The sequence below is a fragment of the Thamnophis sirtalis genome, unplaced genomic scaffold (assembly GCF_051295495.1).
Source record: "Thamnophis sirtalis isolate CommonGarterSnake01/CBP01778 unplaced genomic scaffold, rThaSir2_p1.2 scaffold_6, whole genome shotgun sequence".
Classification (NCBI taxonomy): Eukaryota; Metazoa; Chordata; class Lepidosauria; order Squamata; family Natricidae; genus Thamnophis; species Thamnophis sirtalis.
In genome coordinates this window covers 28565887-28589953 of record NW_028261386.1, presented here as the reverse complement: position 1 = coordinate 28589953, position 24067 = coordinate 28565887, and the positions used below count along the sequence as shown (strand labels likewise).

The 24067-nt window shown below is 38.1% G+C and overlaps 1 protein-coding gene across 5 annotated transcripts in view; it reads right to left on the bottom strand.

Annotated features, from left to right (window-relative positions):
• Positions 1 to 15216, bottom strand: part of XPO1 (exportin 1) — a 71665-nt gene extending 56449 nt beyond the window's left edge. The window contains exons 1-5 of one of the 5 annotated variants that reach the window (XM_087717481.1): positions 15050 to 15216; positions 13873 to 13898; positions 10170 to 10301; positions 7955 to 8056; positions 4091 to 4163 (exon numbers count right to left, since the gene is read on the bottom strand). In XM_087717481.1, coding sequence (XP_087573607.1) covers positions 4091 to 4163; positions 7955 to 8056; positions 10170 to 10295 — 301 coding nt within the window. In that variant the 5' untranslated portion in view covers positions 10296 to 10301; positions 13873 to 13898; positions 15050 to 15216. Of the gene's footprint in view, positions 1 to 4090; positions 4164 to 6797; positions 6862 to 7954; positions 8057 to 10169; positions 10302 to 11173; positions 13000 to 13252; positions 13602 to 13872; positions 13899 to 15049 lie in introns of those variants that run through there. The other 4 variants (XM_014069933.2, XM_014069931.2, XM_014069932.2 and 1 more) reach the window with 4 other exon arrangements.
• Between the last annotated feature and the right edge of the window lie 8851 nt (positions 15217 to 24067).

The window sequence follows — 24067 nt, the reverse complement described above, 5'->3', positions numbered from 1 at the left end:
TAATGGGCCCTGTGGAGGCTCAGATCTTTCTGCCATCGCAACACTCACGTGTCCTGATTCAAAGGCCACTGTAGGTTCCAATGGTGTCTGGGCCTGCGGGAGCTGCAAATCTGTATTCAGGTCAGTGTCCTGCCAGCCTTGATTAGTGGCCGCCATGCAGGAACTTGCGGGCGGCCACACGGTTCCTCAGGCGGCCTTCCGCACATGACGTAGCGTAAATGGCCATTGCGGCCTCTGAAAATGCTGCCGAAGTCTGGAACAATCGTGGCTTGCCTTTTAAGAGCCATGGCTCTTAATTTTTTCCTACCTAAGAGCCAAAACAACAGTGCTTGGACCAAAAGACTGAGAGGAAACTGGGAGCCAAAGGGAAAGGAGGAAAATAAAATAATTTTCCTCAGTCTATGGACCAATCAGGCTGTGACAATGCCCACGCGTAACCCCTCCCTCGGTTTTACTGGAAAATGAGACTCCATGCTTTATTCCATTGGATCTGTCACTCTTGCTATCTTTTATTGATTTTATTGTAATTTCTTGGCTTTGTGAGCCACCTTGAGTCATTGGGAATTGGGCAGCATACAAGTTTAATAAATTACTATTATATTTATAATGCTAATGACTATTTGGATGAGACTTGCTAATAGCAGATATAATAGTGTAGTCTCAACTAGCAGTTTGTATAAATAAAAAACATTTCCATTATTTGCAGCTATACCCTGAAAGTTCAATTAAACCAGCTGCAGTTTGCCACAGTTTAACAAAGCTAACTCAAACTGTTCTAGATAGCCTGCATTTCACTGAAACTCAACACAGATTCAAGTATGTTGGACATAGAAACTAGTAGAGGAACAAACCTCTTAATCTGAAAAACGCTATGCAAATCTGAAAAACGCTGTGCAACACACTATGACAGCAAAGAAAAACTGAAAACATAGCTCTTTGCCATTATATTTAGTATTTATTTCTTTATTCATTAGCTTTGTGCACATCTCCTCTAGAGCTGATTCTATTATATAGAGGTCATAATAATGTCCTGCAACAATATTAACACAAACATGACATAGGAGATAGTGGCTCCTATAGCCCACATCTCCTTTTGCTTTCTGTAATTCACCTGAAATATTTCCAACTCACCTATAAAGCTCAAAATCTCTCCTTCCTACCCAGCACCTTTTGCTGTTCAGACTGCAAAGATGTCTCATAATCATAAGTCACACGGTGGTCATATAATCAATGCCCATCTCCTTCCTCTTACAAACATGTTTGGGAGAAGTGTGGTCCACAATCAATTGAAAATTAATGCCTTTTGCCTGTCATTTCCCTTGAAATACCATCAGATATTTAATAGCAATCTTTTGGCAATCTGGTAAATAAAATGCAAACATAATAGTACATGCAGACTGAATTCTCAGCAATCATAATACCTCTAGAAATTTAAACCTCACATCAAATCCCGGCAATATATTTTTCTATAATTATGCACTGAATCTAGTGGTTTGATATATTTATTCAACTTCAATATAATCTCTATCAACTGCAATTTTTCCAGGTTTCAGAGAGAAAACTTTCCAAACTACACTTCTTATATGTAAAGACTGTACACCACTGGCTTATCATTCCTTTTATAAAATACAAGGACATTGGACGAGTAGTTTTAGTTGATCAAACCTTAGGCCTGCTATTTGCAAGTATACAGAAACATGACTATCTGACCAGCAATCTTCATTTTGAACAAAGGACATTCCCATATCTTTTTGACAATATGCAAGATTTTAGCATTTGTTTAAGTGCTTCCCAAGTGCTATGTAGATATAATTTGAAAATATATAAATGTATCTAAAAGTTCTAAATTAAATAAAGATGATGTTAGTATTGGACACACTAGGACAGTGATGGCAAACCTTTTTCTTACCGCGTGCCAAAACTGTGCGGGCGCACGGTATCGGGCACCCGCCTACGCAATCTCCCCCCCACCTGTGCCCCCCCCGCAGATGCGCCCCCCCCCCCAGGTGGTTTTCTTGAAGCCTGGAGAGGGAGAAAAACGGCCCCAAAGGGCCAACTGGAAGTTTGGAAATGATCCATGGGCTGGGGGAGGCTGTTTTTCCTCTCCCCAGGCTTCAGGAAACCCTCCGGAGCCTAGGGAGGGTGAAAAACAGCCCCAAGGGGCCAACCGGAAGTTAGTTCCCAAGCTTCCAGTTGGATTGTGTTCCCCCCCCCCCAAGCCTCCGGAGGCTTTCCTGAAGCCTGGGAGGGTGAAAAATTAGCTCCAAATATGGCTCTGCCTGCCACCTGTGGCACACGTGCCATAGGTTCACCATCACAGCATTAGGAACATATAAATTATAGGTCTATTTATTGTCCCCAAACAGAACAACAAACTTTTATCTGCTGGATATTCTCTGCATTAAAAAGTATGTATAATCTATACTATATACAAGAGTCTTCATTATTATTATTCTAAACATAAAATGTTTTCATCCTGCCTTTGTTATTTTTATAAATAATTCAAGGCAGTGAACATATCTAGTATTCTTTCTGTCAAAGTCAGTCAGCTATCTTTCATGCCTAACGAACCTAGAGCTTTCAGTTTCTTAGTATCTAGAACTTCCAGACCCAATTGGTCCTCTATCTTCTATTTATCACTCCAGTAATAATTATATTTATATGAAGGATTTACATAAGTAAATGAACAACATATACAAATAGTTTCAAAAAGTCCACTTCCAGTTTACAGCACATTTTGTCTTAATACCAGGGATGTCAAATTCACATCATTGTCACATGACGTATCAGGACTTTCCCCTCCTTCACTAAACCAGGCATAGATGTGGCCAGCAAATGATTCATTTGGCCCGTGGGTCAGGAATTTGACAGCTCTAGTCTCTACTCAATTTTCAATTTAGTGTATCAGTTGAATTAAGTTTTTATGTAAGGACATTAGCTAATCAGTGTTCATTCTGGTATTTCTTCCACTAGCTTGCTGAAGCTCGTATAACACTATAATGTAGATATTTATATCAGCCACAGTCCTTCTGCTCTAATTTCAATTAATCAAGTAGGCAGACTAAATGCCAACCTTTGATATTATATGCAAGATAGCATGCAGAGTTTTTGGATAGCACTAAAGTCAACTTATTGAATATAATACAGCTAATATAGGAACCAGAGGTGGTTTCAGCCGGTTCGGACTGGTTCACCTGAATTGGTAATGGAAATCGTGGATGGGCCCGTCCACTTGCCCTGGCTCTATGCCATCCTATTTAGGCACATTTTTGATGTTGTGTGCATGCACGGAAGGCCATGCACATGAGTTGGCGTGTGCTCATATTTGCGAACTTGTAGGGAAAATAAGTGAGTACCATCCCTGATAGGAACCACCTGCTTAACAAGAACCCATTAACAAATATTCTGCAAATATCAACTCTACCTTTCCCATAACCTAAAGGGTAACACTGGGATATGGTGGCTTAACAAAACAACTTAGATGTTTTAAAGAGATTGCTGGCTTGTGTCTCCAAAGCACTGGAAAATATGTGGCTAATTTTTAATCAAGACATTTTTTATACACCAGTAATTTCTAAAGCAGCTATTCTTGACATTTATTTTACTAATTCATTTGTCAATGTTAAACAGTTGTCTTAACATAGGGTGGTGCGATGGAAACAAGCGTTCCACTGAGGACAGGTGAAGGAGAAAAGAAGAATGAAATCAATCATTACCATTTACTACATACATACTTTACAAGTAAACCTGGAGCTTGCTTTTCACTAATACAAATGGCAACTAGCTAATGAGGGTGTAATAGGTATGAATATTCACATTAGATTATATTGAAAAACAATACTCATTTGAACTTTTATGTTTTTTAGACAAATAGGAACTCAGAAGCAACAATAAACTTGGTAAGTAAATAAATTAATTAACATTAATCTGGCATTATATTATGATAGATTCCTGTCACCTAATGCATTGAGAGTAGCTGGTTAGATATGACAGATCATACAAGACTAGAAAAGACTATACAATGATTAGAAAAAAATGAGATCTACATTTTAAAGAACAATGTTACCAATCAATCAGAAAAAGTCTCTACCTTCACATTGGTTTCTTGGAAGGATCTTCCACCTTGTTTTTATCACATTTTCCAAGATCTGCAGGCCATAATACTGAAAATTGGAGAAGTGAAATATGTGAATATACTGGAGTTAACAACAACTTTCAGGATTCTCATTTGAGCTGATATCATTCACACTTTATTAAGATTATGTTGATAAAAAACAAATCTATCACCCATTTACTAGTTTTTTCCATGCATTTTCCTCATTTTTCCTTTGCTAGTCTAAAGCCCTGCTGTTTGGTCATGATCACACCAGAGGGGAGCAAATAAAAAATGTTTTGGGAAGCCAAATTAATTATCTTTAGGGGAGAAAATCAGCAATCAATAAAAATCATGGCCTAAATGACTGTTTATAACTTCCAAATATACAGCCAAGTTTAGCAACTTGGATGTTAATGGGCTTTCTGTCATTTGAATTGTTAAGACTAGGGCTTAACATTAAATCCAGTAACACCTTCAGGAAAATGTGCTTCCTAAGAATTAATTGGTGTGTTTCTTAAAGAACAGCAAGACAATTCAAGTTTATTTCAAAGTACAATAATTTCTCCCCTATAACAGCCATATTTATAGTTTCAATATTAACTTTTGTATTCAGTCAAAAGTTCACCATTTCCATATATACCTTGAGGTTGTTTTACCTTCCAGGTAAGCCTGCCAACACATGTTTTAAAAGCAATGCGTTTGTAGGGAATGAAAATTCTTCAACCCATTTTATTCCTTTTATCTCAGCATAAAAATATTCAATATGACCTCTATTATAACTTGTATAGAAATAAAAATATATTTAAAGAAATAGCACAGGACAGGAGGAAAAGGGGTCAAAGAGTTGCTGATAGTGAGAAGATGGGAGGCAATACCTGAAAGGCAAAATTAGGCTTCTGTAACAAGATGGCTGGTCAAGATTTGGCCACGAATAAAAGTTCTTCAATACTGTTAGTGTCTATACAAAATAGGGTAATTTTAATTTCAGCCAGAGGTATCATGTAAGATATTTTAAATGAATAGCACAATGTAGACTGTCCCAAACTACACTGTGTTTCCTGCAAAAGTTTTTGAGACTTGTTTTTTAACTTTTCCTGCATTTCCCCCCTCAAAGTTTATTGTTTAATCTCTTTCAGAACTAATAAGTTATTCTACTTCCAGTGCAGAAGGTGGTAAAACATTTTAAATTTATTGCTGCAATCTAAAGTACTATAGTTATCTATGAATGTTGGGGCAACACATTATCTATAGCAGTGGACTGTTGCTTGCTGTTTCTTCAGCAGGCCTCTCAGTTTAAAAAAAAAGAAAAAACATAACTACATCTAAAACTGAACTGCAGGTTGCTTTCTTGGCAATCTGAATTGATGCCAAAGAAACAGCAAGCAAACCTCTAGCAATTTGCAAGTCTCTTATTTCTCCTTCCTATTCCACAATGCATGCAACTTCTTTGTGCTACGGCCTAAATCTTAAATGAACAAACATTTCTATAGAACAGTGCTGGCATTCATGAAATAACAGCATCCAGAGTAGCCAAAGCACCAGACATGAACAACAGAGTGTCATGACAAGACTTCACCTGTTACGATGATTCCCTCTAATCAAAATTGTACAGTAGATACCAGTGCAAGTATCTTTCTTGTTTTAATATTAGTTCCACTTCTCTTAAGACTAACTGGTTTCCAACAATAATTTCTGTCCCCGGAGAGGATACCCATCAGGGTAGCTGGTTACAGATCTAGGAGTTTCAGAAACAAGTTTTCAAATATTGACTACTACAGGGATACACAAAAAGCTGAACAGTTTTTACAGCTCAAAAGTATAGCCACCTCATTGCTATCCTGCAACAAGATCCTAGAGACACAAAATGGCAGGAAGTATTGCCTTCTTCTTACTAATAATACAGAAAGATGCTTAGAATATCTCATGAATAGACTTCTGTTTTCCCAAATTTCACCCAATCATCTGGGGCAATAAGAGGGCACAGATATAAGGCTATTATCACGTTACTCCATTCCATGGAAGCTGCTTAGCAGTTATGAGTACTTATGCATATAAAGCATGGGTATTTAGCTAAGGCATCCTCTCAAAGTATCTACAACTGATTACTCTAACACTAAGGACTTATTTACAAGAAAATTACATTATATGCCTTTTCCCGGCTCACATAGTTAATGCAACTTTAGCTCAAATTATTCAGAAAAGCCAATAACACTATATTTTCATGTAGTCTGGAGGATGGTACTAGTTTCTTTCACAAATGCACAATTAGTTACATATATGTAAAGCAGGGCAAGCAGATAGGGAAGCAAGTTTTTCTTTACTTTTGTTATGCAAGTATTTACACTTAGTTCTAAAAATTAATAGAACTATGTATTTTTAGTAAAAAAAAAACCCAATGCCTACAATTGCTTTAAAAAGTTCCATTTATGTACATAAAATTGTTAGCTGCAAAACATACTCTATTGTATGTAACTCCAGGTCTCAAAAACATTTTCAAAATAAATGATAAAACATAATTACAAAAGATGGGACAGAAATAGCAAATTGACAAAATAATGCATCATGATCCCCATGGCAGAAATTTTTATGGGTCACTTATTCAATGTACCAACCCATTCCCTCCCACCACCCAAGAAACCAAAACAAGGAAAAAAAGCAATTGATGAACAGAATTCAGTTAAAGGGAATCAAAAGGGTAGACCTTGTGGAGGCCTGCCGTCAAAGCCTAGCTGTGTCAGTTGCACAGGAAGACACCCCTTTTCTTCCTATTACAAGCAATCAACATAATGGAACATTATGATTAATATCAGGTAGTGTTAACAGCTTTAAGAAAAAAAATGACTGCATAAAAGCCAAATGTCATAGTGCATAAATTTAGCACCAAATCATTTGCAATTTATGTAAATTGAAGAATTCTTTACCTGTTGCTTTCTTTCTGTTCCTCTAATCATCTCATTTTTCACAAGACAAATTTGTGTTTTAAAAAATACTGTTGATAAATCAACTTAAACATTAGTAATGTCTGTGAGTATAAAAAGCAAAGTTTACCAGGCAAGCAAACAGGCAAACATGGTTACTTAAATTTAGTACTTTGAGGAAGTTCTTAACCTTGTCCTAAAATTTACGAAGCCTTTTTAAAAAAAAGTAAGACTTTGATAAATATCATCCAAATTCTGTAGGAACTATTTGGAGCATGGCTGTACATTATCTAGAACAAGGTATAGCAAAGTATATGTGTGTGCACGCAAAGAACATGGCCATGCACATGTTTCTTCAGCTATATGACAACCACTTTAACATGTTTGACAATTTATATTTAAACCTCTAAATTTTCTAGATCGAAAACAACTGCAGAAGGCTGAGAAATGTCCACCACAGCCAGCCAATATCCTCATGATATGGCTTAACTGTATTACAAATAAGTATAAATTGTATTTAACAGAAGAAAGTATCTGGGGTGCCTAGCCTGTTTTAAACTACATGGAGTAATACCAATGTAAAAAAAAAAATGAGGAACATACTTGTCCTCAGTTATGTGCATATGGCTTTCATTAATATAAATGAAAGCCAAACACAATCTTAACATGATATAGCTATAAAATGTTATTACACTCAAATCTGTTCATATTCAAACCATAATTTTACACCAATCCCATGTGACTCAAATTCTCAAGCCTTTTACAAGAAAAAGTAACCAATAACCTCATGGAAATACCATGTGATAGTATAGGGTTAAGTTAAAGAGATTTGCAGGAACAAGAAAAAAAATTAAACAAATACTAAATCTAAAAATTGAGATACCTTCCTCAAAGTCTGAATGGAAGAAAGAAAGAACGCAATTAAAAATCATGTACTTACTTTGGTGTTCATATTCTGAGAGAATTCCAAAATAGTATCAACTCTTGTCCATGCATCAGGGTGTTCCTTTAAGTGAGTCAAGACTTCCTGTGCCATCCTTTGCTAAAAAGTTAAGACACAAATAATTAATACCGAAGTAGCATGCATGCATAAGTAATTTCAGAATAGTGTTACCTAGATTTCAAATAGCCTATACACAAGGAATAGTTATCAAGTTCCAAAATCACAATTTGTAAGATAAAAGTTAATGCATTCTACAATGCTTTAAATAGCAAAAAAGTTGCATCAGGAGAGCAGTATTTTCTTATAAATGGGGAAATTTATATGGGGGGGGGGAGGAGAGGAAGAGAGGGACGGACGGTTCTTCAAATATCTAGGCCTTATACATAAAGGCCCTCAGAACCAGCATTTTGAATTGCATCTGGAAAACTAAGGGAAAGTAGGTACACTCACAAAACAGAGGTGCTACATGGGTATACTGTGGCATTGCCACATCTGTTTGTACCACTTCTCTGGAACAATGGAAACTTCAACTATTCCAAGAATAGTCCCAAATAAAGTGCATAGCAATGTGCGCATGTGAAGTAACCAAGACGTAAGTGATTGTAAGAAGTAAAAGGTATAATTGGCATGCAGACAGATTAGTCTGGCTTTCCTATCAAGCAGATGCTGAAAATCCAGCTTCTTGAACTGCATATCTGTTCCATCTGGGGAACTGCAATTCCATTCAAAAAAGAAGTGGAAAATCCCTGGATTTTTGAGGGTCAAGTACCTAAAACACCTTGGTCCTGCTAGGATTGATTTCAAGTCTGTTCCTCCTCATCTAGATCTCCACTGCATCTAGGAACTGACAAAATCTTGAAAGCCTCATGCAGTCAGCCAGGGATCAAGATATACAATTGAGCATCATCAATACTGATGATGCCAGACTGATGCCCTCATTCAGTGGTCTTATATAGATGTTGAATCCAGGACACCTTGTAGATTGAGAATTTTGGACTTAATTTCTCCCCACCTGTCAAGCCAAACAGAAAGGAGAACCCCCCAGAATACAGTACCTCCAACACTTAAATCTTATTAGTTGGTTTCAAAATACCATGATCAATTGTATCCAAGACAGCTGGGAGACCCAAGACAGCCAAGATGGTTGCACCATTCTCTTTAAGCTATGCCAGAGATCATCAACAAGTATGATCTATGCCATCACAATTCTATGTCTTGGTATGAAACTTAATTGTAGAAAGGCAGACAATACATTTCCCCCAGGACCACAGCCAACTTTCATCCAAAAAGGAAGGTTGGAAATTGGGCATTCAGGACTGTTGGGTTCAGTGATGATTTCATTAAAGGTATCATTGCCCCCCCCCCAAGACTTCCCTCAGAGAGGAAGTCACCACCAGAGAGACCTAACAATTTCTTCCCAGGAGACCTTCACTAACAAAGAGGGACAAAAATCTAACAGGTGACCAAGTTAACTAACCTAAAATTCATGTTTATTTCCTCAGGAGTTACAATATCAAATTCTTCCCAGGTAAGTGAGCAGGAACATGTCTCATTCACTACTGGATCACACAAACAATAACACTAAAAGAACGATCACCAAAGATTTAAGTAAGCTATTGGCCTTCCAGTTCAATTACTGTGATGGAATCTGTACTGAATTTGGGCATCAGATTATATTAACATAAACTCTCTCTAAAGTGTTCTACGATTCCATTATTATAGTACAGGTAGTCCTCAACTTAAACCACAATTGAGCCCCAATTTGTTGTTAAGTGAAACATTTCTTGTGAGTTTTGCCCCATTTTATGACCTTTCTTGCCACGGTTGTTAAGTGAATCACTGCAGTTGATAATTTAATACCTGTTGTTAACCATCACATGACCTTGGGACACAGCAATGGTCATAAATATGAACTAGTTAAGCATCTGAATTTTGATCACATGATCATGGGGTTGCTGCAAAGGTCATAATTGAAAAACTGTCATAAGTCACATTTTTCAGTGCCACTGTAACTTTGAACAGTGATAAATGAACTGGTGTAAGTTGAGGACTACCCATGTATTATTACTGCAATTTCCTGCTTCTTCAGATCTCTTTATTATAAGTCAAGCTATAAGGTCATTCTTAAAGATAACAACTTGTTTCTTCCTTTGCAGATTTGAATATACTTAAATCCCTTAATGGATATCTAATTTTGAATCATGTACTCTACCTGGGCTCCTTCTCCATGATACAGGCAGTTCACCACATTATCCAACAGATTTATATCCAACTTCTGGTTGAAATCCAGCAGCTGCCGTGCTGCATGGTCTGCTAACATTGTCATAATTGCTGGCATAGATTACTGAAATTGTAAGAAAAATAAAAATAAATCAAGTGAAAAATAATTTTTAGTTTTCAAATATTCAGCAAGATATTTTACAAAGATGATTACATTTTAAATAATTGATGACTTTCTGAAAGGACCAAAATTAAATTCCAAATAATACATTTTTAAAATTTGATAACAGAGGGATTTCGTCTCAGCAGCTGGGCCAGCACAAACACTAGAATGATTGGTGGACAGGTTGTTTCAAGGCATTGTTGAACCAAGCCGTAAGATTAAATCATAACACAGATTGTTTGAACACTGTATGTTGCGTGAATACACTGGTGACCCAGTTACTGAGATGAGAAACTGAAGTCTCTTCAATGTTGTGTTCTTACAAAATAGTAAACATTATACCCAAAATTAAGTTTGAATTTTAGTAATCTATCTTTATTGTAAATATTTATACTGATAAATAATGCAATTCATTTTCAGCAGAATCAAAGTACAACTTTTGAAAACTATAGAGGGAATTACAGTATTTGCCTTCTTTGCAAGCTTATTAAAATGATAAGCAGTTGGAAGCCTGTTGCCTGTTTAATGTATTACCTTTAAGAAAGGTAATACATCCATGATTCCCATTCCCAACTTTTAAAGGAAGAATCGTGTGTGTTTGTGTGTGTGTTAATACTAACCTTACCCTATGCAAAAGTTCTACTTAGGTTAAATAGGATGTGCTCCCTGATTAAATATGCTATTAAATAGCTTTCCTCTGATGACCACCCATATATGTTACAATGCCTACTAAATGTTGTCACTGATTATAACCAATTGAAGATGATGGAATTGTAGTTCATCAGATTTCAGGATACTAGATTGGAAGGATTATGTTTATGATTGAGCCTTACCTATGTTCCAGTGGTTCATATTGTTTTGGAAATGGTCCAATTACTATTTTCTATTGGAATCCATAATGCAAATGTGTAAAGAAATAATAACTAAACATATAATGATTATGTTGAGGTTGTTTTAATTTGGCAAAACAAGGCTGCAATCTCAATTCATTCACTCTCAAACCCCCCTATTAAATTCAGCAGGCGTAACCTCTTAGGATTGAACTTTAAATATCCCTAGAGTAGTTATAGTAAATTGTATATACCTTCTGCTATTAAGTACAAAATGTAACCAACTACACCTGTCCAAATGTGATGTTTACATATAACAGATATAGAATTTCTATGTTATTGGAAATTACATCTTTACTTGGTTTGACAGAACAATTTTCCTCACATCACTGTCCAAAATTAAGCATGTTTTTCAATATCTAGTTACACTTTTCTCAGGTATTTAATTCTATAGTTCTCGGTGTCAACAAGCACTATTTCCATTCCTGGTTATACTTTTTCTTGAGCAGTTTAAACACACACAGAAGCTTTGTAGTGGACACTTATATGCAATTTCCACGGATGCTTACTTTTCCTTTAAAAAAAAATCTATTTTCTTAACTAAGTTTGAGTAGTGGTCAGGCTAGAAATTGAGAAACCATGAGTTTTAGTCCCATCTTAGGCACAAAGGATGGATGACCTTGGGTCAGTTACTTTCCTTAGGTAGGAGGCAATGGCAAATCAGTTCTGAAAAAGCTTGCCAAAAAAACTGCAGGGCTATCCAGGCAGTCTCAGAGAATTGGTATGACTGAACAGAAGAAAAAACTTTACTATCCCAAGGAATGATGGCTAATAAGAACCAGTCATATGATATGATTGCATATTATAAACTTAATCAATGGAATGGAAACATTCTTGCCACATGAGCTCATTAAAATGATGTAGCTGCTTCTAATAGACAGTACAAAAAGGCAGATACCTCACCACTGTAAGATCTAGATACTTTAAAGTTAATGTTGCATATATTTACTAATTGCAAAAGGTAATTAAAGTGAAAAAACCTCTTAAAATTGCAAGCTTAAAAATTAGATATAATTTAAATTAATTATTCAAATCAGTATATCTAATTTATCTGTAACATGTATACATCAAATAATTTGTAAAGAGAATATAATACCATTTGAAATAAATTTGGACAACCATCTTTCAATGTTCAGAGTTAACAAACTTACAATTTAAGAATAACTCTCTCTCTTAATTTCATTTCTTAATTCCATTAACCAATTCAGCACAACCAATTCATCTTTAGTTATCAGTGTGGTGCTACTAAATGTAGGCCTCCCTAAGTTTTATATTTGTTAACAATCAGGTACTTCGTATCAAATCTAGTCAGATAAGCTGTGTAAGATGAAAAACCTATAACGGAGTCCAAAATATAGTATTTAAGGACTGCAGTCTGCCCCTCCCATAGAGACGCTTCAGTAAGGTTTCCTCGGAACAAGAAATTAACTTAACAGAAAAATCAGCGAATTAAAGAATTTAAGGCTTAATCAGAAATAGGCCACTAACATAAACAGAGAAACCATACGCACATGGGATACATCCAAGGGAGACCGCTACGTTCACACTTATACACATACACACACCCATTGGTTAGGCCTTGGCTGCCGCCCTTCTCCAACAAGCAGACACGCTGCAGAACATGCGACATCCACGCTACTGACATACAACTGAGCTATAAATTGTTGAGTTTATTTTCAGAATTTTCCCAGAGAGATTTCGTTTTTCAGCACAGAGTGGACCACGCAGAGATTATTTCTTTTCCGCCCCAGGATCAGTAAAGAGCACAGCAGGGCCGCTGCAGCCCCTCCCTCCTCTTTCCCTGCTTTCTATACAGGGCCCCCACGTGATCTAGGCGGACGTTTCAATACTGCTGCACGGAGACACACAAAAAATATTTCTGGAAACTTCCACTCCTAATAATTCACAGATAACGCTCGTTCTTTTTTCTATCCGATCCCAGTCTCCCGCCTTGTCCTTCATCTACCTATAAGAAAAGGTCCTCCTTTCATCTCCCGCCAGGCCCTTCTCTCTCCCGCTTACGTTTTAGTATCCAGCTCCAGTTTCCTAATCTACACTTGCTGCTTTGCTCCAGTCCCACCGCCATGCTCCAAGGATGGCCTAGGTTGCTGGAATCTGCTACATTTTCCTTCCCTCTCCCATTACTTTTATTTCCGATTTCCCAAGCATCTTCTTTGAACTTCGTCTTGCTCCAAAGCTGGCACCTATTGAAGCCCTATGTCTCTTTGAGATACACGCCCCTTTCTCTTTCTGCTTTCCATGTGGCTGCAAGTACAAGTCTTCAAGAACGACCCGCTTATATCTCTATATTACCAAAAAGCTTCGTACTTAGCACTCCCCATTTTTGTTTTCCTTGGAAACGGCAAGATGATCACACACCGTTTACTGTATACAGTTTAGGCCCAGGGAATGAGAACCATTATTTCAAATAAAAACTAAAATGCATTTGAGAACTGCTAAGCATAAAGCAATCTTTCCAGTAGATCTTTTCACATCTAGCCCATTCCATAAGAGTCCAAGTTGATTTCTCCGGGGATTGCTTTCCTCTACACCCCAACTTTCTTCAGCAAATCCTCTTTTCCCTCCCTTTCCAATTTAATGCCCCATGCACGTGTTTTCATTAATTGAAAGTTCTCACTTACCTAATTGAGTATCACAACTATTTCTTCTAGAGAGGCAAGTAGTGGAGAGGAGCAGTTAAAAAAAAAAGAAATCCAAGCAAATCTAAAAAGCACGAGGAGGAGTGAAGAGATCTGTCCAGGCTTCCTTCCTTCTCAACTCCCCACCACACAGATACAAAAGAAAGGTATCTTTCTCTTTTCATAAGCAGTCCAAAAGTCATTCAAAGCCCACCCACCCTCCCCCCAACTCTCCAACTTACTAACAAATGGGGATGGAAAGGAAAGGTGAATTACAAAAAAAGGGGGCCGAGGGGGCAAACAACACACAAATCACTTTCTGTTTCTTAAAGTTACAAATTCGCCCATAGAAAAAAACAGGGCTTGGTCGTCCATTCAAATGTGTAACCAAGATTCACCCCCTTTTCCAACCACCCCGAAAAGACACACAAGGAGGGTGGGGATGCGATTTGATTCTAGGCAATTTCTTCCACCACCAGACAAGAAAGAAGGGACTCTCCACCGGTTTCCCTCTCCCGCCTTTTCCTTAAAACCTTAAGTTGGAGGGGGGCGTTTCTACACCCCCCCTCACATAAATACTTCTTATATATTAAAACACAGCGATTTTAAGGAGACTCCCTCACTGCCTCATTCAGGTAGGCAGTCAGGCAGAACACTGAAGTTGAGGGAGATCTGCCAATTTGGGAAAGGGGGGGGGGATTTAGGGGCCTACAACACACCCACACCACGCTCCTTCCCACTCCAAAATTAAATAGGCGGGGAAGCTAGAAAACGCTCACTTGGCTAGACACCCCCCACGGCTGTTTGGGAGTCCTTAAATTTTTAAAAACTCAGAAGCACTTTTCAACCACCCGATTCTCGGGGAATCAGTCAGACGGCCAGGCTGAGCTGCCTCCCCCTTTCTTTCCTCACGCTCTCACACTGCACGGGTTGCTTTCCCCCCTCAGTTCACTTCCATACCTAACCCCGTCCTTATTTTAAACCCCTGCTTCTCTTCTCCTGCCAATCCACTCCTGCGCTTAATGAACCCCGCTCTGCTTCCTCGCACACGCGCGCCCTCCAGCAGTTCCTCCTCTCTCGCTCGCCCGCCCCTCCCCACACGGTAAAGGCGGCAAAGGAACCGAGTGCGTGGGGCGACTGCTTTTCTTTCTCTCGGACACAATCCCCCCCTCGCTCTCACTCGCTCTTTCGTTTCCCCCCCGGCTCTCGCTTTCCTTCGTTGCTGCTGCTTCTCCTTCCGCTCTTCCCGCTCCTCCTCCTCTAGTGCCACAGACTCGGAACCGGCTCAAACCGGTTCAGACTGGGAGATTCCATCTCGGTTTAGTTTTCAGCCCATGGCGCCTCCGAGCGTGCGGGAGGGGAGGGGGGAAAGCCTCCACCCCAAGCCGCCCTGTCTTCCCATTGGCTCCAAGGAATGACGGAAAGAAGAGGAGGAGGGAGCTTCAAAGTAGAAGGGGATCCGCATACACACATACACCATCTAACGGGGTTATAGGCAAATAATAGGTCTCGGCGTTTCATTGGTTAAGCGCGACATCCATCTTGCTTTCGAACGCGCGAAGCTCTTGTGGGGGAAGCCTAGCACTTCTTTCCCCTCGTTCTTACTCTTTCCGCAATACAGGAGTGGAGAAAAGTGGACGTACTGAAGTGCAAGAGAGAAGGGAAAGTAGCCGGTTTTTTATTGGAGCAGGAGGACCGTCTCTCTTATTGTTGTCCCGCCCCGTCCCCACCTCTATTTCTTCCCGCCTCGACCTTTTTTTTTTCCATGCCCCAATGTCTTCAAATAGCATTCACGAGGACTGGTTCTATACTTAAGCCTTACCTCTCATTGGATGGCAGCTTTAGATGACGTCAGGAGGCGAGCTCGAGGCGAAGGAGACCGTTTACGGCAGAGCTCGGGGCGTCGTAATTGAATTGTGAGCGGAAGATGCTGAGGAGAAAGGAGGCGTTGGTTCAGGCGACGAGTAGAGATGAAGAGAAGACAGGAAAGAGAGCTGACTCCCTGTAGTTCAAGAGACGATGGTTCTTAGCATTTGGAAATTAAGATAACCGTGGAGTGTTCCTTTCTTTCTAAAGGAGTTATTACGTTGATCTGCCAAACCGTCGAGGATTCTTGCGACACCTGCATCGTTAATCAGTTTATACCTTAGTCACCAAGGCTTAGCGTTTGAGCCTGGAAAGTGCTCTTTGATTTCGGGCTTTTTGTGTTTACCCATGGAAACAAGGGAACAGTTTTCTCAATTGGTACTCTCCAGGAGGATTGGACTACAGACTTCCCATGACTGGCTTAGTGGAAACTTAGTTCCGAGAATGTGCCATATTTATATTTTATTTGGATTGTTAGAATTATAACTCACATTTTCCTCAAGAGGTTTTTTTCTGCTCCTTTTCTCCATTTGGTTTCACATGTCGTTATTTTTCTAAAAAAAATACTAAACTTAAATAGCTTAATAAGATTTCTTGCACAAATAGAACTTTCAAATATGTTAACTATATTAACAAGTTCAGAATACCTTGTTGAGTAATTCTTTCTAAACTAATATCTGATCATGGATTGCTAGTGGACTAGGAGTATATAAGTACCACCTTGTGCATATTCAGTAAAATTACATGAAACTTGCTTAGCCTTACCTTCCCCATCAACTTCTCCATTATGTCTATTGGCCAACATTGTAGAATTCAAATTGACATTGAAAGATTGTCTTATCTTCCCTATGTGATCTATAAGATCTATAAACTGGCTAGCAATTAATAAGAAACTATTAACAATTCTTTGTGCAACTTTTTTAATTTGCTTACTAATAAGGCTAACCTGTTTTCAAAATCTGCATATGCCAGACATTTTACAAAACCTTTGGATTTTGCACAAGACCCCTATGCTTACATGTGTTAAGTCTCATTTTTGCCAACACTTTTGGCTTGCTTCTGGTATTGTTCATTTATTTTAAAAAGAATGACATAAAAAGTGACTAAAATAAATTTATTGCTTGCTTTCAAACTGCAAATATTGTATACAAAAAAGGGTGTTGATATTTTACACACAATGATTATTTTTGAATAGCTAGAAGCTAATAATGCTTATTTTCATTCTGAACCAATTTGGAAAATATTGAATAATAAGCATGCCTATATATAATATTTTAACTTGTGCCTTTTTCCTGGAGATATAAATCTAAAGTAACTTTGATATTTCTGGATAACTGCTTAGTCAGAGTCAGATGGTGAATTTTACATTTTTTTTAAAAAATGATGTGAAATATAGGTAGTCCTTGATTTACAGTCTCAATCCCAAAAATTATGTTGTTAAGCAAAGCAGTTAGTGAGTTTTGCCTTATTTTATGACCTTTTTTGCCACAGTTGTTAAATGAATCATTGTAGTTAAGTTAGTAACACAATTGTGAAGTGAATCTGGCTTCCCCATTGACTTTGCTTGTCAGAAGGTTGCAAAAGGTGATCATGTGGCCCTGGGACACTGCAGCTTCATAAATGAGTCAATTGCCAAGCATCTGAGTTTTGATCACATGACGATGGAAAAGCTGTAATGGTTGTGTAAAAAAATGGTAGTAAGTCACTTTTTTCAATGCCAGAACCTTGAATATTCACTAAATGAACTGTTGTAAGCTGAGGACTACCTGTAGACATGTTTGAGACAACAGCCAGGATTTTAATAATTTCCCTTAATGAAGCCTTTAAGTGATATTCTTAATAAATATTTGAACATTTGAAAATATAATTGCTGTATTGCTTTGTTACATTAATAATTTAGAGTTTTTATCAAAAGTTCATAGGATTTTTCATAATACCTTGCTGTCTGTCAAGGTAGCATACAGAGCAGCCAAAAGGATAGAGATGGGAAGATAGGCAGGTGGGGGAAGTTGGAGGCAATCCCTTATCTGTGGGAAAGACAAATAGTGGAATTTCTTGGATTGCAGTGGGCCCTCAGTTAACAACCTGTAGAATTTGGTTAATGATGACAACGGATTGCCAGGATTGCTATTGCTAAGCAATGCAGTCATGTGATATCATGCTTTCTGACTACATTGTTAACAAAGAAATTCTGATTCCAGTTGTGATAATAAATCATAAATTGAGGACTACCTGTAGTCTTTTCTCACCAAATATCAGTCAACCATATTTTAACTAAATTTTTAAATCTAAGAAATTACTATATTTTAAATTCAGATATATAATTAAAACAATCCATGTTTATATCTATAACTATACTGAAATATTCTCCAATAACAATATTACCTCTGGAGAAAGTTTAAAGAATGTAAAATTGTTCTTGGATGATATAGGTTGAACTTGACATCATTTCTCGTACCATAACTTTTTTTTAAAAAAAACTTACTTTTGCTGTATTTGCAAACATATAGTGGGGCAAAAAAGTATTTAGCCACCAATTGTGCAAGTTCTCCCACTTAAAAAGATGAGAAAGGTCTGTAATTGACATCATAGGTAGACCTCAACTATGAGAGACAAAATGAGAAAACAAATCCAGACAATCACATTGTCTGATTTGGAAAGAATTTTTTTGCAAATTATGGTGGAAAATAAGTATTTGGTCAATATCAAAAGTTCATCTCAATACTTTGTTATATATCCTTTGTTGGCAATGACAGAGGTCATACGTTTTCTGTAAGTCTTCACAAGGTTGGCACACACTGTTGCTGATATGTTGGCCCATTCCTTTATACAGATCTCTAGAGCAGTGATGTTTTGGGGCTGTTGCTGGGCAACACGGACTTTCAACTCCCTCCAAAGGTTTTCTATGGGGTTGAGATCTGGAGACTGGCTAGGCCACTCCAGGACCTTGAAATGCTTCTTACGAAGCCACCCCTTCATTGCCCAGGTGGTGTGTTTGGGATCATTTCATGCTGAAAGACCCAGCCACATTTCATCTTCAATGCCCTTGCTGATGGAAGCTGGTTTGCCCTCAAAATCTCATGATACATGGCCCCATTCATTCTTTCCTGTACACGGATCAGTCGTCATGGTCCCTTTGCAGAGAAACAGTCCCAAAGCATGATGTTGCCACCCCTGTGCTTCACAGTAGGTATGGTGTTCTTTGGATGCAACTCAGCATTCTCTCTCCTCCAAACACGACGAGTTGTGTTTCTACCAAACAGTTCATCTGACCATATGACATTCTCCCAATTCTCTTCTGGATCATCCAAATTCTCTCTAGCAAATTTCAGACGGGCTTCGACATGTACTGGCTTAAGCAGGGGGTCACGTCTGGCACTGCAGGATCTGAGTCCCTGGCGGCGTAGTGTGTTACTGATGGCAGCCTTTGTTACGTTGGTCCCAGCTCTCTGCAGGTCATTCACTAGCCCCCACCCCACCCCGCTCCGCATGGTTCTGGGATTTTTGCTTTTTTACTCTTGTGATCATTTTGACCCCACGGGGTGAGATCTTGCGTGGAGCCCCAGATCGAGGGAGATTATCAGTGGTCTTGTATGTCTTCCATTTTCTAATTATTGCTCCCACAGTTGATTTCTTCATACCAAGGTGCTTGCCTATTGCAGATTCAGTCTTCCCAGCCTGGTGCAGGTCTACAGTTTTGTTTCTGGTGTCCTTCCACAGCTCTTTGGTCTTCACCAAGAGTTTGGAGTATGACTGTTTGAGGTTATGGACAGGTGTCTTTTATACTGCTAACAAGTTCAAACAGGTGCCATTAATACAGGTAATGAGTGGAGGACAGAGGAGCCTCTTAAAGAAGAAGTTACAGGTCTGTGAGAGTTAGAAATCTTGCTTGTTTGTAGGTGACCAAATACTTATTTTCCACCATAATTTGCAAAAGAATTATTTCCAAATCAGACAATGTGATTGGATTTGTTTTCTCATTTTGTCTCTCATAGTTGAGGTCTACCTATGATGTCAATTACAGTCCTCTCTCATATTTTTAAGTGGGAGAACTTGCACAATTGGTGGCTGACTAAATACTTTTTTGGCCCATTATAAATCTATACAGGTTGATATCCAAAGAGCTACAGCTCTAGCTTTAGAAGGTTTTTTTTTTTTGAAGTTGGCATCCATTTACCAGTTTGTATCCGTTTATATAAAAGAGGAAGCATGATTTTTCCTGTGCTTGATACATGTATTTTGGAGAGAAATACAGTCAGGTTTGTATAATTTCTATGTTTTTGCTATTCTTTATGTTTGATGGACATTAAAGCTTCATTATTATAAAAGGTTTCTTATTTAACCACTTTAATTAATTTTACATTATAGTAGTAGTAGTAGTAGTAGTAGTAGTAGTAGTAGTAGTAGTAGTAATAGTAGTAGTAGTAGTTCTGTTCTCATTTAAGTTATTTAGATATATTCTCTCCCTACTCTTTCCTCTCTCAACCCTTCCTCTAATTTACTTTATTTCCCTCAAACTACCCTTTAATATAATTTGGCATTAGAAATTTTATTTTGAGACTTGATCAGCTGTAAGAACTTCAGGTATCTAAAATTGAAAGGCTTACAACATTAATTGGTTCCCTGTCTTTTCATTTTTCTTTTCCTACTCTTTATTTTTGTGCTGAGGCTTACAAAACAGGGCTGCTAGCTGCTCTGTGTCTTTTGCTGAAGAGGAGTTGCTTTATGTTAGTTAAATAAAATGGTGATTTGGCATGATAGTGGTTTTATGGTGATTTTGGAGGAATAAGTAAATTTATACATCTTAATGATAACTTCAGCAGGTATATTCTCTATGAATTCTCATCCTTTTTTAAGTTGTTAAGTTAGTGACATGCAGTTTACTTTGTGGTATAAATTTCATAGATTGCATTTATAAGAAGTTATGTTTTATTTCTAATCACTCAGCTTTAAGGATGATTCTGGGTTCCAGAATCAAGTTCATACCACATAAAATACTATAGTTATACCTTCAACTAGCTCAAATGTAATTTTGTTCTTGGTTAGTTTATTTTGCAAGTTTTGCAACTTCTTCAGTTCTACATTACTTTGAGGCAAAAGTATTCTGTGCCTTTTATCACAGATTTGCATAACAGTGTTCCATTGTATTTACGTCTTTTTCAAATGATTTCTTTCACATAATTTGCCTTTTTGTAGCAGCCTACTATTGAGTTGATATTTTTATTTTTATTTTACTTCTAATTTGCCCAATAATTGAAACACTCTTAAGTGTATTACAGGTTATTTAAAATGTAAGGAATTTCTGAAAGCATAAAAGCAAACAATGAAAGAATAACATGCAATTAATAAATTGCATGAGGAAGCTATATCTGGTATTCCAATATAGAAGAGGCACTTAAAATCAAACCAAAGAAAGATTTGGGAAATAGAGGAATATTTTTGCCTGGTGACAAATGTGATGCTAAACATAATGAGGCATTCTGTAACCACTGCCTAGAACAGGGGTGTCAAACTCACGTCACAGTGTTGTCTTTTTCCCCCTTCGCTAAACCAGGCATGGACGTGGCCAGTGCATGATGCATTCGGCCCGCGGACTGGAAGTTTGACAGCTCTGGCCTAGAAGCTCCTTAACTTAATTTGATAAATTGTCTTTATCAATAGGAATTTGCTCAACAAATGAATTGCCTATTGATATCTCAGCTCCCATTTATGTGATTATTAAAATATTTTCCAGACATCCTTTAATTTATTTTTCCCTGCTCCCAATGGCCAACCTCTAAAAAAAGGATCCCTGAGGAGTAAGAAGAAATCAGGAGAAAACCTGCTACAGTAATTCCTTCCCTCCAGAGGGCCCTCAGAACACCAACTACTGTGTTTCCTCGAAAATATGCCCTACCCCAAAAGTAAATTCTAGCTAGATTTTTACATGTGTGTCCAAGGTAAGCCCTATCCCCAAATAAACCCTAGTTACAACCCTGCCCACTTCAGGGTGCATGAGATGGGACTAGGCGCATGGGTAAAAATCTAGGAATGGTGATGGTGGAGCTCCCCTACTTACCAGGCCTTGTACACCTCAACACCTGCCTTGCCTTGCAGGCCCACTTTTGAGGCCACTTTCTGCTTGCACTCGCCGCCCATGGCCTCTGTTTTGCCATCAGAGGCCTTTTAGAAAGATGTCTGTTGATGCGTGTGTCTCCCCTGGCTCCGTTTTGTTGTCAGAAGCCCTTCTTGAAAGGCCTCTGCAGCCAATAAAGAAGCTCTGAATCGATCAGGAGCTCTATTATCGACTGCAGAGGTCTTTCCAGAAGGGTCTCTGACAGCAAAATGGAGGCCGGGGGCGATGCATGCGTCAGTCCAGACCTCGTTTTGCGACTGCAGAGGCCTTTCTGGAAGGCCTCTGATGGCAAAATGGAGGCCAAGGGCGACGTGTGAGCAGTGGCAAGCGGTTGCAGAAGACGTGGGCTGGCAACAGGCTCCTGCTGGGTAAGGTTGTTGGTGCTGCCACCGCGAGGTCAGTCAGTAATTAGACAACTCCTGAAAATAACACCTGGTTCCTTTTTTGGTGGCAAAAATATGACCTGATCTTATTTTCAGGCAAATATGGTATTTTGTGATGAATTATGAATTTCTTTTTGAAACTCTTTGCCTTTGCAGTCTAAGTACCTTAAATAATTTTATTTTGTCAATAAACCTGGATACATTTTAGATCATTTTTCAATAGTTTTTCCTTTACAGATTTTTGCACATGCTATTTTTTATACTCCTTCTATTATAAAACTGGTCATTTATTACTTTTCCCTGCATTTTCCTCCATAATATATATGGGTTATCTATTCATAAGATATTTTTCCTCATTCTCCCATGGTTTCTAAGTTTAACACACTTTAGTAAAAATCATTAATTTACAATACATGTTTAAACAAAATAAAAATCAGGCATTTTCTGTTTCAGATTTCAACTGATACATGTACTATTTTATTTGTTTATTTTCACATTTTTGAAGTAATTTAATATTTTTGAACCACCCATATCCCTCAGAGAGGGACTATGGGCAATGTACAATAAAATGTTAAAATAAAAAACAGCATCTTAAAATTTAAAAGGAGGCAAGGATAATTAAAACCTGTTAAAAATGGAGGGGTCTCAGAGCACTAACCAGCCCCACAGCTGCATGCCCCTCTGGGCTCCCCATGCAAGGTCACAGAGCCATGTTTTAATGCCTTCAGAAGGCCAAGAGAGGGGATTTGTCTCACCTCCAGGAGGACAGTATTCAAATATTTTATCAAACAAAATAACATTAATTTGGACAACATGCTATCAACCAAAGACAACTCTCCAATCCTCTTTCAGCAACTGAATTCATTCAGTTTAATTACAATAGTAGCAGCACAAGCCAATGAACTTCATGATGATGTCCCAATTCCACCAATCTCATGCCAGAATGGGCCAGGAGTTGCAGTGATGGTTTGTAGCTGTCTTCCCATCTAGCAAAATGTAAGGCAGGCACTGGGAGCAGAATGCTGGAAGCTTTACTGTAATCACAGGGAGAGGTGATGAATAAGGTATTGATAATAATAGCTTGTTGTGTATATTATGTTTTGCCCTGGGACCAGGTTTACTATTTGTATAAAGGTGTATCTACATCTAACTTAAAGAGAACATCGCTTCAGTATTAATATCTATCTTCGTATTTCTGAATGTTTATATAGTTCAGACATTGGATATGGATAGAAATATGGATGCCTGGAGACATGCATTTTTTTTTTTTCTCGTTTAAATGTTTTATTCATTTTCATTTTCAATTTTGTACATTCACTTATATACTGGATATTTACAATAATAATAATAAAAAAAGAAAAACCCCAACCTAAACACAACTCATAAACCCAACCTATCACTTTCATACACCCCTTCTTCTCCCCCTCCAACTTTCCTTTCTCCCTCCAACGATCACCCCTCCTGCTTCCCTTTCCCCTCCTGCCTTCCTTTCTCGCCTTCCTCACCTTCCTTCCCCTCTCATCCTTACATTCCCCTCTTCCTCCCTCCTTACTTCTCCCTCTTCCTTTCCTCCATTTCTCACTATGGTGCATTTCTCTATTCCTTTTACACTAAAAAGAAAAAAGAAAAGAAAAAAAAAGAAAAATAAAAAGAAAAGATAAGGATCAACAGTATACAAGTGTATTCTTCTTATTCTATATATTGAAGCTATATCTCCACCCACCCACCCACCCCCAATGAACCCCCCTCCCTAACCCCCTCCGACTTCCCAGGTCCCACACCCGGCACAGTTCAGTACCATTCACCTTCAAAATATCTTATTAACAATAATAAT